At 30.2% G+C, this 18,693-nt stretch overlaps 2 protein-coding genes across 2 annotated transcripts in view; one reads left to right on the top strand and one right to left on the bottom strand.

Annotated features, from left to right (window-relative positions):
- The window catches only part of LOC111634937 (testis-expressed protein 2-like), a 66,145-nt gene extending 52,063 nt beyond the window's left edge, over window positions 1-14,082 (top strand). The window contains exons 7-9 of the mRNA XM_023379771.1: window positions 1,949-2,185; window positions 9,574-9,694; window positions 13,923-14,082. Of these exons, the coding sequence (XP_023235539.1) occupies window positions 1,949-2,185; window positions 9,574-9,694; window positions 13,923-14,000 (436 nt within the window). The 3' untranslated portion in view covers window positions 14,001-14,082. The remainder of the gene's footprint in view (window positions 1-1,948; window positions 2,186-9,573; window positions 9,695-13,922) is intronic.
- Window positions 14,083-16,291: 2,209 nt separating this feature from the next.
- Window positions 16,292-17,799, bottom strand: LOC111634950 (olfactomedin-like protein 2A). Its single transcript, XM_023379789.1, has 2 exons — window positions 17,484-17,799; window positions 16,292-17,310 (listed from the first exon to the last, which is right to left on the bottom strand). The coding sequence occupies exons 1-2, from the start codon at window positions 17,492-17,494 to the stop codon at window positions 16,818-16,820; spliced, it is 504 nt and encodes a 167-aa protein (XP_023235557.1). The 5' UTR covers window positions 17,495-17,799; the 3' UTR covers window positions 16,292-16,817.
- Window positions 17,800-18,693: the final 894 nt, after the last annotated feature.

Here is an 18,693-nt window from a genome sequence, read left to right as displayed (position 1 = left end):
TAAAACAATTATAGTAGAGCATTGTTTATCTGAAACATCAGTTAACCGAAAGCATTCCAATCAGCAAATTTAAATTTTTGCTAGTGCTGTGGTGCTGCAATTTTTGGCTATATCTTGGGCTACTCCAATATTTTTTTTTGTTGGTGTGTGTGTGTGTTTTAACTGGTAGCACTGGCAGATTTGTGTGGTGTTTTTCTGAGGACTGTGTCGTGCTGAATCAAACGTTTTTGCTACTACATTAACTTCTAAAGTATAATTTTTTTTGTTTTTATATTTTTCAATACATTTATTTTGTTTGTAAAAAATAAAAAAATAATTTTTAACGATACAATAGCAACGATTATTATTTTAAAAAGTTTACGTTAGGCTTAACATCAACGGAAATTCAACACAAAGCGACGCGCAACAAAGAAAAATTTCAACACAGGATAGGTTAATATATTTTTTCATACATAATCGGTTATCTGAAAAATAAGTTATCTGAACAACCTCGGTCCCCAATTGATTCGGATAAATGATGCTCTACTGTACCATTTAATCATTTCACAATAACAATTGATTTTACAAAAACAAAAGTTTTCTCTTCTCCTTTAAAAATCTCTAGTCCAATATGGTGTTCCTAATATGTCCACTTGCAGACATTTTAAAATAATGTTTTAGAACACCTAGTTAATATTTTATCTTCAATTTTCTGTTGTATACATTGCACCTAGCAGAGCTTATAAGTAAATTTATAACAATCTGCAAGAAAATAAGTTTGCCAAAATAATGAAAATTCCTTAATGTATCTGTATTTGGCACATTACATGATGTTGTGCATCAAAGAAAAGTTAAAGTCCAGAGGATTTTGATCTTCAATTATGTATTTGTGGCCTTTGATGAATAAAACTTTTTCATAACAAATTGTTTATTTCTTATAAAATTACATATAAATAGATATTTAATATTCAAATTTATATATATATGAAATAAAGGAAAATATTGTGTTAAAAATACACTTATTGTTGCTTTAAAAAAAGCTTTGCATTAGACATATAGTATAATACAGTAGAGCGTCGATTATCTGAATCAATTGGGGACTGGGGTTGTTCGGAAGATTGATGTTTCGGATAATTGATTATGTACGAAAAAATATATTAATTTAATCCATCATGACATTTTTCTCTGTTGCGTATCACTTCACGTTAAATTTTTGTCGATGTTAAGCCTAACGAAGGCTATTGTATCATTAAAAATTATTTTTTTATTTTATACAAACAAAATAAATATATTGAAAAATATAAAAACAATAAAAAATTATACTTCAGAAGTTAATTTAGTATCAAAAACGTAAAATATTTGAGTAGCCCAAGACAGCCAAAGATTGCAGTGCCACAGCACTGGCAAAAATTTAAATTTGCCGACTGGAATTCTTTCGGATGATTGACTTTTGGATAATCGACGCTCTACTGTATATTTATTATAAACAGTTTGATGATTAAATATTATAATTATTATAAAAATATAAATATATAACGTTTCATTAAGAGTAAATGTTATATTTATATTGTAATTTATAATTAAAATGTAGTCATTTAAAATGTTAAGCAAATAGTAAACTCAGTCAATTATAATTCATATCTTATAATTTAATTCAAAAGTAAATAATTATTGATGTATTCTACAGTTTAATTTTATAAATATGATCTTAATACACAAAATATTTTAATTTTTAATATAAATACATTGTAAAGAAAAATCTGTTTTATACATATTAATCATCATGTAAATCTGCAATGAAAGTTGACATAACGTATTTAAAAATAGGAGAAGAATGTGAATATCTTTAGAAAGGAAGTATGAGTTGTTTTATTAATACTTTTAACATATATATTAATTGTGTATTTAATAAACATTAAAATTTCCTGTTGAAATAATAACTTGTTACTTTCATTTCTTTTATTTTTAGTTCAGCAACTGTGTCCCAACATATTACTACCTCAGGAAGTAGTACGAGTAAGAAATTATTACGTTGGGTTGATAAGCTTGCACAATCAAAATGTTTTCAACAGGCTACAGAAAATAAATTTGTAAAAAGAGCTATGGAAGAAGTATCTAATACACCATTATTTCTGACTGTGGAAATCCATGGTCTGATAGGTACTTTAGCAATTAACATTCCTCCTCTGCCAACTGATAGATTATGGTAAGTTTTGAATATTTGGAATTTATATATACAGTAGAACCTAGTTAATTCAAAATGTTCAGGACCAAAATATTGTTTTTTTTTGTTAAAAAATTTTGAATTGCCTAGGTACTCCTTCCAAAAACAAAGTTGCAAGTTCCCACTGTCATTTTCATGCAGCAAAATTCAATATTTGGTGTATAAATGCAGTTGGTAGGCTCATGAACACACTTCAGACTAATTATTAACTAAACCTAATTATTGAATAAAACTAAAATTTCAAATGAAGTAAAAAAATTAACACGTGCATTGATGCAATAGATAATGTTTGTTTTTATACAATAGGAAATCTCATAACCCTAGCTATTTTCTGGGTTCCAAGGAAAAAAAAAAGAAAAAAATACCAAAGAAAATTTCACACAATTATATAATAATTGCAAATATTTATGTAATAAATATACTGAGTATAATATGAGCACATGAGGATATAATAGGGACTGTGTAATGAAGAATCAACTTTTCAATTGTTACATGATCTGTATTTTATTGCTTCTTTACAAAGAAATCATCTAAGATGGATTGCTGCATCACTTTGGTGCATATGGTGTGAATGAAGAGACAGATTAAATTATTATAGGATTGAATGCATATTTTAAATTTAGCAGAAATTATTGTCACAATTCAAAGATGTAGATTAAAGATTTACCTTTGCAAGTAATCAATTAAATCTTAAATCTTTCTTCAGTGATGAAAGGACATCATCTGTAGCATTCAAAATGTTGCTTAAGTAGTGTTTCTACATTTAAAATTGCAGCTAATGCTTTTTTTTAAGAAACTGAAGCATGTCATATCATCTTTATTGTCACTACTGGACAAATATTGTTTCTTGCTAGCTGTTGACATATTATATCTTTGTCAACAGCCATATATCAATTAAAGTTCATTTCAATGCCAAAAGCTTGTGAAGAATATCTCAATCATTATTTTTGTCAGCTGTGTTTGTTACAATTTTCCATTGTTCTGCTTTCATCCAATGGAGCCAGCCTAAGATAAGCAATTTTGTCATTTTGTCAAAGGTCAATTTTGTCATTTTATGTGTTCATATACTTCTACATGGCATCTAAGAATGTTCACATTTCACAAAATTTTTTACCAAGTAGTGCACCAGTAGCTATCGGTAACATCTCTTAAAGGCTTCATTAATTTATTGTTAAATGTAATTTGTTATATTTGGTAGCAAAAACAACACTCAAATATTTGGCAGAGTTGAGACAGCCTTGGTATGCAAAAAGATGTTATCCAGCAAGAGCAAGATGTTTGTTTTGGACTGCCATTTACTCTATAGGACATGTGGCCATTCATAGAACATTTTTGCATTTGCTTCATATTGGCAAGGCAACTGCCACACACTGCATATTGTTTCACTTTTCCAGCATGAATTCCATGCTTTACCAAAGACAAGAAATGGCAGTTTCTCAATTTCATTGGCATTACAAGCAAATAGTACTATGATTCTTTAATTTTTTTGGCACCATGTCTGCCCTCAGTGACTTTGCTTTGATAAATACACTTGACTCATCAGCATTAAAAATGTTCTTTTCACAGTAGTTTTCAAAAATGGGCTACATTCTCCAACCACTCATTCGTTGCCACAGTGTCTATCGAGCCAACCTGCAATATTGTACCATGTGATGTGAAAGCATTCTTTGAACTCCTGTAGCCATCACAGAGCCATCACTGAGCACTTCACAGTTCCTCATCTTAAATTAATTTTGCTTTCCTTTTAACAATGGTCCATAATGAGCACATTATTCTTCACTTTGTGGAACTACAAAATGTTTAAGTAGAAACCACAGTTCTTGTACATGTTCATGTTTGGCTCCAAAAGCTTTACACTGATAGGATAAAACAAAGATTAATATTGAACAGAACCATCTCCTATTTGAATAACAGCCTGAATCTGTCTAGATATTGAATCCACAAGATGTTGGATTGTTGCTGAAGATATCCCAAACCATGTTTTCTCTATGGTCGACAACTCTACTGTAGATATAGGACCTGTCAACAGAGCCATACTGTCTCAGACTCAATATCCTATAGTATGTTCCTATCAGTACACTATGGAAGGCCAGTGTGTACTGATAGTACACTCTTCATACCATTGCCTTTTGAAAATTATAGTCTCTCTACCAATTGGGAGAGTGAATACCCCATCTGCATAACACCAAAATATGTCCATGATCAAATTCAGAAATGTTGTCTTTTCTAACAATCTTGACCATTTTTTTTGAACTATTACAAAGCTGAGATGTATGCTTATTTATATTATCAGAATATGTATATACTCATCATATTGGATGGAGTATCTTCAAAGTATGCTATCTCTAATGTTTTGTTTTTTTGGTTTATAATCATTACGAACAGGTGCTGTGCAACATGTGTACGTGCAGGAGACAACCACACATGTTAATCATTTTCAGTGTAAAAATATTTGACAATACTCACTACTTACTATTTCTTATTTTCAGTTTGTCATAATTTTGATAAAATTTTGCTTTCCACTTATTTTGTTGCATAAAAAATATAATGTTAAGTTTAATGCTGTTCTGATAAGTAGTTTGGGTTATAGGTCAAATTTATGGATATATGCTTATTTTTTGTACATGAATATAATCAGATCCCAAAAATGGAATCTCTTGTTTACTATGTTGAATTTAAGTTTTAAGAAAAGCTGTAACAAAGTTTGATATCCCTTTGATAACAGTTTTGGAGAGGTTTCTCTTCCAAACCACTAAGATATCATCTATGTACCTCTTACTATTTCTGTTACTGTTTCAACCAAAAATGATCCTATTAGAATGTCAGATTTTGTACATAAAAGTTATTATCAAATTAACAAAAAAAAATGCATGATTGATTTGAACTGGCCCATCTCTCAGTATTTATCTTTTATAAGAGAATATCTTATGAATCAGAAGTTTTAAGTTTTTCATGTAGGAATAAAATGCTGGCTCCATTTTTATTGATATGTGTAATTTCTCATTATCATATTCCAACTAAATCATCCAAATCAATGTGTAAATTCTACTAAGTTGAATCTTTCTTATTTGCTGTTAAGACAGGAGAATTTGTAGACCCTCATAGTAGCTGACAGGAAGTACAAAATAAATTTGATATGGTTGTTACCATGGCAACAGTGTTTTATTGTTTTAATCTATTTATACTGTTTGTATCTATTGATGAATAACTTGAAAGTACTGTGTTTTTGATTTAATTGTTCATCTTCAGATATTCTTTCCTTCCCTTCATCCTTCTCACTTCAGCTAAACTCTTCATTCTTCCTTTTCAAGTGCTATGCCTTAGAGTTAGGCCTTCTCTCCTTTGAAAGAATTTACTGTAGATACAAACAATCTAAAAAGATTATCTCGTCTTTATGAAAGTAGTTTTATGTATTTTTGTTTTATTTTAAATTCTATTAAAATAATGTGAAAATAGTAGAGAAAAGTAGTAAATAATTAACTATGTGAATAAAGGTCATTTGTAATGATGTGACAAAATGTGAGGGGGGGATAAAAGGAATTTCAGTTGTGAAAAAAATGCTATTTTTCACAACTGAAAAATAGCATTTCAGTTAGGGCTGATGTTGCCTTCTTGGGGCCCTGAGAAATCTTTATTCTTATTAAACATGTATTTTGGGCATTTATGTCCTGCTGTTCTAAGCTAAAACAAGCATAAACAGTGGAACCTTGCTTAACAAGCACAATTTGTTCCAGAATCTTACTTGTAATGCGAAACACTCATTAAGCGAAACATTTTTTCCCATATAAATTAATGTAAAATACGTTGATGCGTTCTATGCTGAAAAATACTCGAATATTTTATGTATAATGTTTATTCAAAGAGAATGATGTATAATTTTCTTTGAATAAACGTTTCATTGAATAAATGTCGAGCATGATTCCAATGACGTTTGGAACATCATTGGAATCATGCTCTACATTCCAAATTCCATTGTCAAACTTCTAGGCTTACAAGATGGTGGCACTCAACGTTCACATTTTAGAGATGAAAATTTCAGCCACAACCTCTCTATTAGAAATTAATTAATTTGATTAGAGGTAGGCAGTTATGTTGCCATCTCATATTAAATTTAATAATTATAAATAAATAAATTTTTAATTTAGACATTTCTAAAATTTAATTTGTAATTTAATTAAAATTACAAATTAAATTAAAATTAATATTAGATTAAATTAAAATTAATATGAGATGGCAGCATAAGTGCCTACCTCTAGTCAAATTAATTAATTTCTAATATTTAATTATAGCCTTTACATAGCTCAAGAATTTGGAATATCATTTAGCATGTTTATTATATAACATACTATTATTGTTGATGCTTATACATAATATGTATGAACACAAGTTTGGAAAAATGTGTGATCACAAGTGATACTAAGATGCTAATGGAACATGTGCTAAGCACAGACTGATGGAGCATGCACAGAATCCAAGACTTCCCCTCTCCTTGTCACTCGTTATGCGAAACGTTGCTCATTAAACGAGTCACTTTTTTACAATTTGTTTTACTTGTTATGTGAGGTGTTCATTAAGCAAGGCTCCACTGTACTGACATTAGGGATAGAATTGGCATATATTTTATTTATAAAAATACATTTATTATACATTTTATATTTGCATGTTCAGATCCAACGGAACCTTAAGGTTTATTATCATTTTTTTAAGAAATAATTGTTGTATGGCTGATTAGCTACTCAATATATTTTATATGTTGTGATAGAGGTAAATTGTAGATATACTTATTAATTTAAATTGTATATTTTAACTGATTGTATAATATTAACCAGGAAAAATATGCAGTGTAAATCTCTGTTGGGTGCTTGAGCATGTGTTTACAGAAATTTTTTAAAAAATAATCTAAAAATGAGAAATAATAATAAAATAAAAGGTATTTTTATTTACCATTTTAGACTAATGCAGATTATTAAATCTTTTGTTATGGTTGTTGTTGTAGTTGACAGTGCATGTAATTTACTGGATCTGAAATGAATGCTCAAGAGTAGTAAGAATAATGATTCCTCATAATTCCAAGAAGGTAACATGTATTTGAATTTAATGGAAATTAATGGGTTCTTTGAGAACATATAGAAAAGTATTTTAAGTTAGAAAGCTAATTTTCTGTAATATCTGGAATGCTTTAGAAAATGATATTGAAAAGTAAATATTTATAGTTTATTGCATTTATTAATATAATTAAATATTAGCAAATGTTCTTTCAAATACTGTTTTAATAATATAAAAATGAAATACTGTGATTGTACAGTGATACAGTGATTGTCCACTTTAAACAATTAATTTTGTTAATGTGGTATTAACAGTTTTATAGAATTTTATTTAGATCAGTAATTATTCAAAACATTTTGTACAAGGTTGGGCAAAATGTATAGCCATATATAAATGAGGCAGCAAAACAAAACCAATGGATGAATATATTTCAAAATAACATTAGTACATAACAAAAGATAAGCTGTTTGCATATTCATGACCTTCAAAAATCATTTCCTGAATGTTGTCAGGCAGGTTGTCACCATCACAAGCAATGCAATCTTCCAAGTGCTGTACAAAAGCTTGCATTATATGATTCAACATGTCTAAGGGAATATTCTGCATGGCATCACATATACAGATTTTTCAGGTCCACCAAAGTTTGAAGGCATGTAGTTAACACATGATTCTTCAATTACCCTCCACAAAAAGAAGTCTGGGATGGTCAAACCAGGATTCTTATTGGCCAGTGAAGGTCTCCAAATCTGGAAATTATCCCAGTAGGCTGATTTCCAGATTTGGGGACTTGCCACAGGATTGCAGTGGACTGCCAGGCAGTATGGGCTGTTGCTTTGTCTTGTTGGACCAATATTAGTAAGTTTAGGTTAGTCAGTGCCAGAATGAAAAAATCATTTAACATCTTGATGGAGCAGTTGCTGTTAACAGCAATGACATGACTCTGAGTAACCTCCAAGAATTACGGGCTTATGATGCCAAACGACGCAGTCCCACCCACACTGATATGTTTACTATGGAATAGTCTTTCTTGCAGCAGGAGTGGGTTTTCGTTGTCCAATGTCAAAAATTTTACCTGTTTAATCTCGTAGATAGTTCAAAATGGGCCTCATTGGGCATCATGAAATTACTCAAGATCTGTGGGTTAGCTGCTAAAAGTCCTAGGAAATTTGTTGTGAAGGTCCTTTAATGTAATTTGTCCTGTTCTTTCAACTGTTACATGATCTGGATTTTGTAGGAATGAAAGTGCAGGTCAGTGTGGATGTGGCATAGTGAGTGAGTTACATCCCAGATGCCATTGCATGCCTGTTTTCTGATCATCAAGGACTACTGACTAGAGTGTTGCAGGTTTCCTACATATAACGAGGGAGTCCATTGAGTTCTTGCCATCCAATTCTATATTTCTTCATGATATGGTATTCTAGAACCGTGTCACTTACCTCAATATTGTGCAGCGGTCAGGGAGGGACTTAAGCCTGCTGCCCTAGCCCAAAGTGGCAATAGAAGATTTTGCACAGTGATGGTAGACTCATTATTTTTGAAATAAGTCTCTATGATGATTGAAGTTGTGCAGTTGCATATGCAAATGGCATATCTTTGGCTCTGTACTAATGTTGTTTTGAAATATATTCTTCTAGTGGTTATGTTTTGTTTAGTTGAACCATGTATAACAAACAATAAAACCTTTTGATTAAATCCTAGCTAGATTAACTGCTAGATTTTATTATAATAAATATACAGGGTGTTGGTCAAGCTAATGTGAACACTAGTTGACATCATGCTGAATGTTTATTAATGAGATTGGACCACTTTTTGTGTTCAGTGCAGCATTTATCCAACATGAAATAGACAAATAAAGATTATGGATAGTGTCCAGAGAAATGTCCTTGTTCTTCATGAAGAATGGATCAAATTTTGAAAGTGTCTGTGGAGGAGGAAACCTGCTGCATATCTCAGCCTCCAAGATTTCCCGAATGGTTTTATGATACTGAGATTAGGTCATTGTGGAGGCCAAGGAAAGTGTAGAACTTCATTCTGATGTTCATCAATCTATGACTGGACACATTTGGCAGTGTGGATTGGTGTATTATGGCCTTGGCCTCTCCAGTTGGAAACAAAACTTGAACCATGGAGTGGAATTGATTGCTCAAATGTTCAAAGTAATGTTGTGCCATGGTCTTTCCTTTGAGCGTTACAATAGGTCCCAGTGAATGCCAAGATATTGTTAAACATAGCTGCTTTTACACAAGTGTTTACATTATTTTGTTCAACTCTGTATATTCTTGAAAGTATAACTGTATATCTTAATCTTCTTTAATTTATTTAAGGTATGGCTTTCGAAAAAATCCACAATTAAGTATATCTGCTCGTCCAAAATTTGGAGAACGAAAAGTTACACTTTCTCCTGTAACTGATTGGATTAAAAAGAAACTAGTTTTAGAATTTCAGGTAAATGTCTTAATTTATTAAATATAAATTTTTGATATATAGTAGAATTCATTTATTTTCATGGATATTGTTATTAGTTGTTTAATAATATCAGAATTAACACATGCCAGAACATGTGTAAATTAATAATAAATATTCAAATTGTACATTTTTTAATTATTTTAATATAGTAGCAGTCATCAACTATAAAATTCTATAAAAACATGTTTAGTTTTTAAATTAAAATATCATTTTGCTGCAGACCTCAAGAAATCATACATCGTATCATCCTTCTCACTGACTGATAGGTTACTGCAGAAATGTTTCTGGTGATTGTATTGTCCATTGGTATAAAATTTATTCAGAGATACTGCACCTTTATAAGAAAAATGGAAAGTTTTCAACAATTAACACCACACACAAAGTTTTCAATTGCTTTGAATACGGAAGATTTATCCTCTTGAGATGTGCAGTGTGTATTGTCATCAACCAAATCAATTAACAATTGTTTTTAAAATCAATTAAAAACAATTGTTTTTAATTGATTTGGATTTACAAAGGAGATGTGAACATGGCAAAATCCAGGAGATAAATATGTATGACACGCCAGGATAAGATGCAGAAGTGTTTTGACCTGTAAGAACATACTGATAGTTCTTATGAATTAAAAGTAAAGTTGGAAGAGCAGACAGATATAAAAGTGAGTCAAATAGTTTAGGCACATCATATGTTAGAAGCCAATACTGATGAATAAAATTGCAGACAGCAGTTTATACAGGCTAAACAGCATGTAGACTGGAGCATTGACATGTGTGATTCTATTATGTTTTTAGATTAATCCAAATTTAACTGGCACAGATCTGACAACAAATCCATGTTGGGCACAGGAAAGGTGAGGCCTGTAACAGGGATTGCATAATTATTCAGACAGTAGTTCAAATGACAAATTCTTACTGTAGTATTCATTAACAGTATTACTGAGGCTCTGGTGTAAAAATAACACTTACTTAAATTCAATGTAACATTATATGTAATAACTAGTGATGTAACAAATATTTGGTTACTATTTGGTATTTGGCCTATTTTTTGCTATTCGGCCAAATACCGAATATTTAATCACTATTCGGCCAAATACTGAATACCTAAAAACAGGAATAAGAAATAACAAAAACACAGTAAATTAATCATTTCGGTATTTAGATTTAATGTTATTGGGTTAGTGTTGTTTGTTTATATTTATTTATAACTTATAACATGCACAAAATAAAAAAGAAAATAATATTAGTCACATGTATTCACAATTTATAATTACAAAGATCAGCACACGTACACACCTATTCGTTCGAGAATCGTCGCACATCTGACAGTGAGGGTGTGACCCTGCCTATCCTTCTTTTTAAGCGCTCGTCTTTGCTCTTCCCTTTCTCTTTCCTCTATCGCTCTAGTCCAGTTATGCCTATGCATACATCATAATACGCGCTCACTGTACTTTCGATTCGTCACTTTTCCATCGTACATTTCCCATTTTACAATTACATGACTCATAGCCTGGTGATAACGGAGAAAAGAGACAGATAGGACGTCGGTATAAGCTACAGTTATGATTTCACATATTTGAGACAGCTTGGTAGCTCGAACAACCCCAGGCTTTCGCCTGTACACGCTAAGTGACTTTCATTACAAGTATTTAGCTTTCCGAAAGTCTATGACGACAATTGTTTGGCATTGACGGCCGCGAATTTCGCGCCAATAAGCTGCCTCAACTTGTTCAATTATGTTATCAACTCAATTTCATATTTATTTTCACTTCGCGGTCCTTCTCTGTTCTTTTTCCGTTATTTACACGTGTAGGTCATTTCATTGTTATCCACATTTGATATCATCACTTATCATATACTGCCATGACGCTTGTGTCTGTCCACTTCAACTGTCAAGAATTAATGCGATTGGCAAAGCGTAGTGACAGCGGGCCAATAGAGAGCAGGGTCCTTGCCATAATGCGGTTTGCGTGCCAATTTTCGTACGTGCATTAATCAAGCCAAGTAGTTTGGCAGAATATTCGGTTATTCGGCCATGCTCCTGGTCGAATATTCCGTATTCGGCCTGAGTCCGAATATACTATTCATTGCAACACTAGTAATAACTCATAGTTTATAGTTTATTCTTTGTTTTTTTCTCTGTACTATATATTATCATTACAAATTGTGATCATAGCTTAATATGCTACTTTGCACATGTATTATTGAATGCTTTTTGGTGCATATAGGTGATACAATTTTCAAGGCAGCCACTGTATGTATTTAGATAGAATAAGATTTTCCTTTATTTTGATGTCGTTATTATAAGTATTCAAACCTACAACTCTCACTTACTTGGCAGATGCAGAGGTCCAGGTAGCATAACTGACAATGCATCTACACAGTAAATTGTGGGTTTGACTCACACTCTGGGCTGATTCTTTTTTTCCAGAACTTTATTTTGGGTATTTATGGTCTCTGCCATTTATGGTATTTGTGAAATGAATAAAAATCTTATTTAAATAGAAAATAGTTTATATTATTGTAGTTTTCTAGCTTTGTTTACCTAAATTTATCAATTTAGTTTCTTTAATTTTGCTATAAAGTTAATTCTTACTGAAGTATACATACAAACCAAAAAGTGAATTTATTATTTTCTGTATAATTATGACAAATGAAAATTGTATTATTTCTGGATATAATTGCTCTTTTTCAACACAGTTTATATCATTTCAAAAGCTTTCTGATCAGATCTATAATTATCCACCATGTACAACTGTTAGCAACAGTGGTCCAAGGAGAGCATAACTACCAGAAGACCAGGGTCCAGACACTCTCAGGCCACTGGAAAAAGAGAAGATAAACACATGTGCAGGATGCCACTGATGGATCTGAGGGCATCTGCAGTAAAAACTCAAGCATCAAATTAACTGTTAACTAGAGCAGAGGCTCCTGAAGAGTAGTCTCTGCCCTAGTTAAGAATTAATTTATACAATTCATAAAAGAAAATTATCTAAACTTTTGAAATAAGTTCTTAAAATTTAAGTAGTATATTCCATAAATAGGGGAATTAGCATCCAGGCTTCCTGGGGCATGGTTGCAGCACACTTCTGTCCACTGCCAGATGCATCTTCAATGGTGTTGCACAAGAACCTATTGGAGGGTAGAATGGAATTCTGTGATATTCAGATGAGACCCACTTTTGCCTTGGTATCAGTATCTAGTTACATTGATCAGGAGGAAACCTGGAGAATGTCTGTTGGCAAGGAGCATCCATCATCAATATTCCAGTCTGACCCTAGACATTATGATCTAGGGAAGGATTCTGTATGACAACAGAACACCAGTGGTTATCCTAAACATCATTACAGCAAGTGTTTACATCAGAATGGTGATTGAACCTGTTGTTGTACTATTCATGAACAATATTGAGGTAGGCCTATTTCAACAGGACAGTGTCTGTTCCTATACTGCAGTTGCAACCCAACATGCTCTTTGAGATAGCAACGTATTACCCTAGCTGGCAAGATCTCCAGATTTTTCACCAACAGAACATGAATCTGGATCAAGATTCCAACCAGCAATAACTATTGCTGCACCTGTAAGGTCAAATGATGGTCAATGCTTCTAAAATCAGATGCATACACATGTAGATGCTTGCATTCAACATGGTGATAACTACAGTGGATATCGAGATGATGACATTCGACTTTCATGCGGTGCTGCGAGTGCATTTTGTGAGTTATACTCTCAATTCTCATCAATGTAATAAATCATGTAGATAAATATTCTGTGATTTTTCGTTCGCCTAGTATAATTCTTCTTCGATATTGGGATTTCCATTTCTAGCAGTGTATTTGTTCATTTATCTCAGATAGTGAGGAGTAATTTTTTAATAATAATAAATTGAATACTTTGAATAAATTCAAAAATGACTTGTAAGTTTTAATTTTAAATATATTGATACTCTCAAATGATGATTGACTTTTGAAATTCTTTTGAGGCATCACACAAGAAAATATTGTGCATAGTTTATACATATGTGGATAATGCATGGTAATTTAAATTTTATTCAACTTATTAGTAAATATAATAATTTTAAAATTAACTTAGATTTTTTATAGTAATTCTAATATCTACTAAATAATAATAATAATAATAATATACAAACTATATAGCAATTTCTTCATTATTTAAAAAAAAATAATTAATTTGTATGTACTGTATTTCAGAAAATTCTTGTGATGCCTAACATGGATGATTTAATTATACCTATTATGAATGCCAATTTACCATCTTCAAAATCCTGAATTCCTTCGAAAATAATGAAAATTGCCTGCCAGTTTTTGTGTGAACTTTTTTATATAAATATTTTTTTGTCTAAAAAAAAAACATAAGAAGAAAAAATTAAAAGAAGCTCATTTCTGAATTAGAGATGTGATTATTTCTAAATTGATACAAAACAGAATATGGTATTAACAAATTCTGAAATTCAGGGTTGTGATAAAATCGTTCATGTTACGTAACATGTGGCATGGGCTTCCTTTATTGTGATCTTCAAATCAGTTTTTAATTATTATTTTGGGAGTAAATTCTGGTCATTGTAATTATTAAATAATTTCGTTTCGATTAACGTTCTGGCAGAATACAACCAAAACTTGTTTTTTTACAGGAATTTGCTTGTATTCTATCCAAAGGACGAGAAATTAATTTGAATTTTATAATTGTGATATGTTGTGCAAATGTGGAGTGTGTTGTTATGTTTTGAATATATATATATATATAGGTGATACAATTTTCAAGGCAGCCACTGTATGTATTTAGATAGAATAAGATTTTCCTTTATTTTGATGTCGTTATTATAAGTATTCAAACNCCAAAGGACGAGAAATTAATTTGAATTTTATAATTGTGATATGTTGTGCAAATGTGGAGTGTGTTGTTATGTTTTGAATATATATATATATATATTATATATACATACATTATATATATATTTACAAAAATTTATATTGTTAAATAAAAGGAAATGTATTTAATAGGATTATTTATTCCACAGTGTTAATTTAAAATACCAAAGAAGTCATTTGATCTCATTAATTTTAAGATGTAATTCTTTTCTTCCTTCTTTAATAGTGTTAATAAGTTGTTAAATTATTAAATTAATAAAATAACCAATAGTTATTAGAAAGATTTTCACTTTTTTCCTAGTATTAAAGTGCAATTTTTTTTTTAAAGTTCCACAATGATTAGATTTCTGAGAAGAGGAATCAGAAATATTTATATTTTGATGTGTGTTGTACATAAGAAAATCTTAAAATACCATCCAATAATTCATTTAAAAATGTGAATGTTTAATATGGATTTAAGAAAAATCATTTTAAATGTTCAAACTAAAGAGAATTTATAATAGATAAATTGTAAAAAGCCTTAACTTTAAGATAGTATAATAAAATATATTGTTTGTTGATATAATATATATAAATGGCATTAAAAAAAAAATATTGTCATAATGAATAACTGATGCAGAAAAATAGTTATTTTCCATGACAAGTTGATTAATAATAAAAATAAAATGTTGGTTGCTCATTTGTGTATTTTTATGCTTACCAATGAAAACATTTTACTTTAAATATTCAAGATTTTTCGATATTAAATTCGCTTATCTTTAATTATAAATCATATTTAATATATTTGATGATGATAAATCTGTTTAATTTTATTTCTAAATATGTAAATTGCCATTATTGTATTTAATCTTCACGCTGTTTTTTTAATAAATTCTTTACCTGAAATAAAATGGAAACTATTCGAATCTTAGATTAACGAAAATATTCAAATATTTGGGAAGAAATTAATAAATATTTTATAATGAAATTACTATAGAATATTTAGAAGGGAATAATGATTATCGAAGCGCCAGAAATCCATAAATATGCATAGTTTCTTCAGAAAAGAGCGTACTTAACTTTAAAAGAGAGGCGATTTTGCTTTAATTTGAGATCATTTTTATATACATTATTAAGATTTAATTATAGAAACTAATTAATATTATAAGCTGTAAAATTTCTTTAAAGTATTGAAATAAATAAATGATAAACTGCAAAAATTTAAATGTACATTTTCTAATTTCACGTCCACTTTTAACAGTAAAATGTCAATATTTATCAAGAAAATCTTAATAAAATCTCGATGTATTTTATTACGAAAAGGCTGAAAAAACGTTAAAGACAGTTTATCTTAGAATAATCGATAGTTCTTACATCATAAATTGCCTCATTTTACGAACATTTTCCATTAATTAATATCTTAAAATGTTACGTGTTAACAATAACTAATTTTGTTTAACGTTACAATATTTTCTCTTAACAAAATATTAACATTTTAAAATAAAAAATTACTACAAAAATTTTCTATAATTAATGGGGCAAAATGGTGATTATATTAATTAAACTTTTAACGGGGAAAAAACCTTTTTTTTTAAAGGGAAATTTAAAGGAAAAACTTCACTCTTTTAATGTAATTTATATATATATTTTTTTAATATTTAATTTATTACAAATAACGAACGAAGAAATGGCTTAAAAAAATAATTAAAAACAGTGAAAAAACGAGCTCGAGAAGCAATAATTAGTTTTTTTTTTTTTCACTTACAGGAAAAACTCCCAATAAATATCTTTTTTCCTAGAACAAAGTCGATTGATTGTAATGTTAAAATTTCTCTTTAATGCTCTTGACAGTGGCTTCATCTATAATTAAAATACTTTATTAGATTATCTTTTAATACAATGTTAATTTCGGTACGGTAACACATAAATCTGATAGTAATTATGGCATTAAATCAACAGGTGATTTTTAATTATTTAAAAATCTTATATACATTACATTGAATTTAAACTTCAACCTTTGATTGCCATTAAATCTTTTTTTTTTAAGTTTCGTCAAAACAAAAGTTCTTGTTGATGTTTAGAGCAAATTATACTTTTCAAGAATAGAGATCGACGTGCTTACATTATCTCCTGTTTATTGTAAAATATAATTACATCGACTAAATAAATGAATAAACATATCAGATCAAAAAGAACACGCGATTCATGCGTGGATAAATAATATATATTGCAAAAACTTCACTCGATAGTTTGTGGATCCTGTACTACGATTCTGTACGGTTTAGCATTGGATACAAATTTGAGTGGGATGTAAATTGTTTTGGAGGTTTCAGCCGAGTTGGGTCGACTGTCGGATGATTTCGATAACAATTGTGGAACGTCGGAAGGTGGTGGAGGTTTTGTTGTTGTCGGCGTCGTCGTCGTCGTCGTTGTTGTTGTGCTGCTGCTACTGCTGCTAGTGTATATTTCGGTCGGCTTTACACTGGTTGTGGAAGTAGTAGTCGAAGCTGTTTTGTTGTAAAATGAAAAGGGCAATCTGTGAAAGGGTGAAACTAAGGAGAACAGAGGACTGGCAGCTTGCCCTCGGAAAGGAAAACCAAAAAGTGTTTGAACCAAATGAATGGGAGAATTTTTCAATACTTTTGGATCGACCTTCTTATCCTCTTCCTTGCATTCAGTCCGGACGAGGAACAAAAAAAATCCCAACAATAGAACGATAAATAAGAGGGATCTATTTAAAAATATAATATAAAACTATAAGAAAAGATATCTTTTTTTTTTAATTAAATTAAAAAGTAAGACTTTAAGTGTTTAACTCAGTTAAAATTTGTTCGATTTTTCCAAGTAATTGGAGTAAATGTTATATAGTTATTACGGAATTAAGTTTGAAAAAGCTTAACTCACCTTAGATTCATTTCGCCTATTGAAAGGAAAAATATCGACCCGAAAGCAACAGAATCGAAAGAGAAAATATCGTTTCCTCTTTCTTGAGTTTAGAAGTTTTGTCACAGCATTGTAGCTATTGGTTGAATTCGGATTGATTCTATTGTGCCATTGGCCGGATTAGTATACGTCTGTTTCAACCACGAACAATATGGCCGATGTCAAGGTTGATCGTCTGCGACCTCTGACCTAATTGGAATCGAGGGGACTGAATGATGTCATTTATTCGACAGAAACATCAACTATGTCATCAACAAAAATAACAATTATTCCCAGAAAATAGGTAAACAAAAGAAAAAAACGGCGCTACGTAACCAGAAAAAATTTTTAAACGTATATTACGTGAAATCGTGCGTTATTCCGATTTATCGCGAAAACTTACGTTAATGCCGATTAAAAAAAGGGGGAAAAAATAGTATAAATTTAGATACAGAAATAATTTATATTTAAAAAAAATTAAGCTTGAGATCTGTAAATTCGCGATGTTTTTAACTTTAATAAACATAATCCTGTGTGACTAGAATCCTATTCGGATAAACTTGGACAGTGGCAAACAACCGAGAAACTGAAAAGAACTATTGACCATTCTGTATAGAAAAGAATAAAAGCCGAAGAGAAGTTAGAAATACAATCTAATTTCTATAAAAACTTATATAATATATATACATACTAATATTTTATTTAATAAGTTAGTCATCATAGAATAATTTTGGTTACTACAAGAAGGCGAATATTAATTTACATACATTGAATATTAAAATATAGTCGTATATTCGTACAAAAATATTGCAAAATGTAGCAACAGGGAGATAAATTAATATCTTAGACTTTTCCATTTAATTAATAAAATATAAGTGATAATTTTCATTCCTTACTTCAGTCTTCTCTGTACATGATTTTCTGGTTTTAATCATTATTAAAAATAGCTATAAATTATATTATTTTATAAATATTGAAACATTTAAAATATATTCCAGTGGTTGCAGAGAAAAATGCATAGTATTCTTCTAAGTAAATTGAACAATCGTTTCAATTTAACATTAAAGAGTGATCTATTTCTACTACAATGGATCATAATGGATAAAGAATCTCGTATTACAACCGACCGACTATTCAGAATTCGTTACTGTTAATGATTTACGTAAACTATTTTAATTAAAATTAACCTATC

The sequence above is a fragment of the Centruroides sculpturatus genome, unplaced genomic scaffold (genome assembly GCF_000671375.1).
Source record: "Centruroides sculpturatus isolate CEXI.00-Female unplaced genomic scaffold, Cexi_2.0 scaffold891, whole genome shotgun sequence".
NCBI lineage: Eukaryota > Metazoa > Arthropoda > Arachnida > Scorpiones > Buthidae > Centruroides > Centruroides sculpturatus.
Note: the sequence above shows the minus strand (reverse complement) of the source record. Positions and strands in the feature narration are given on the sequence as shown.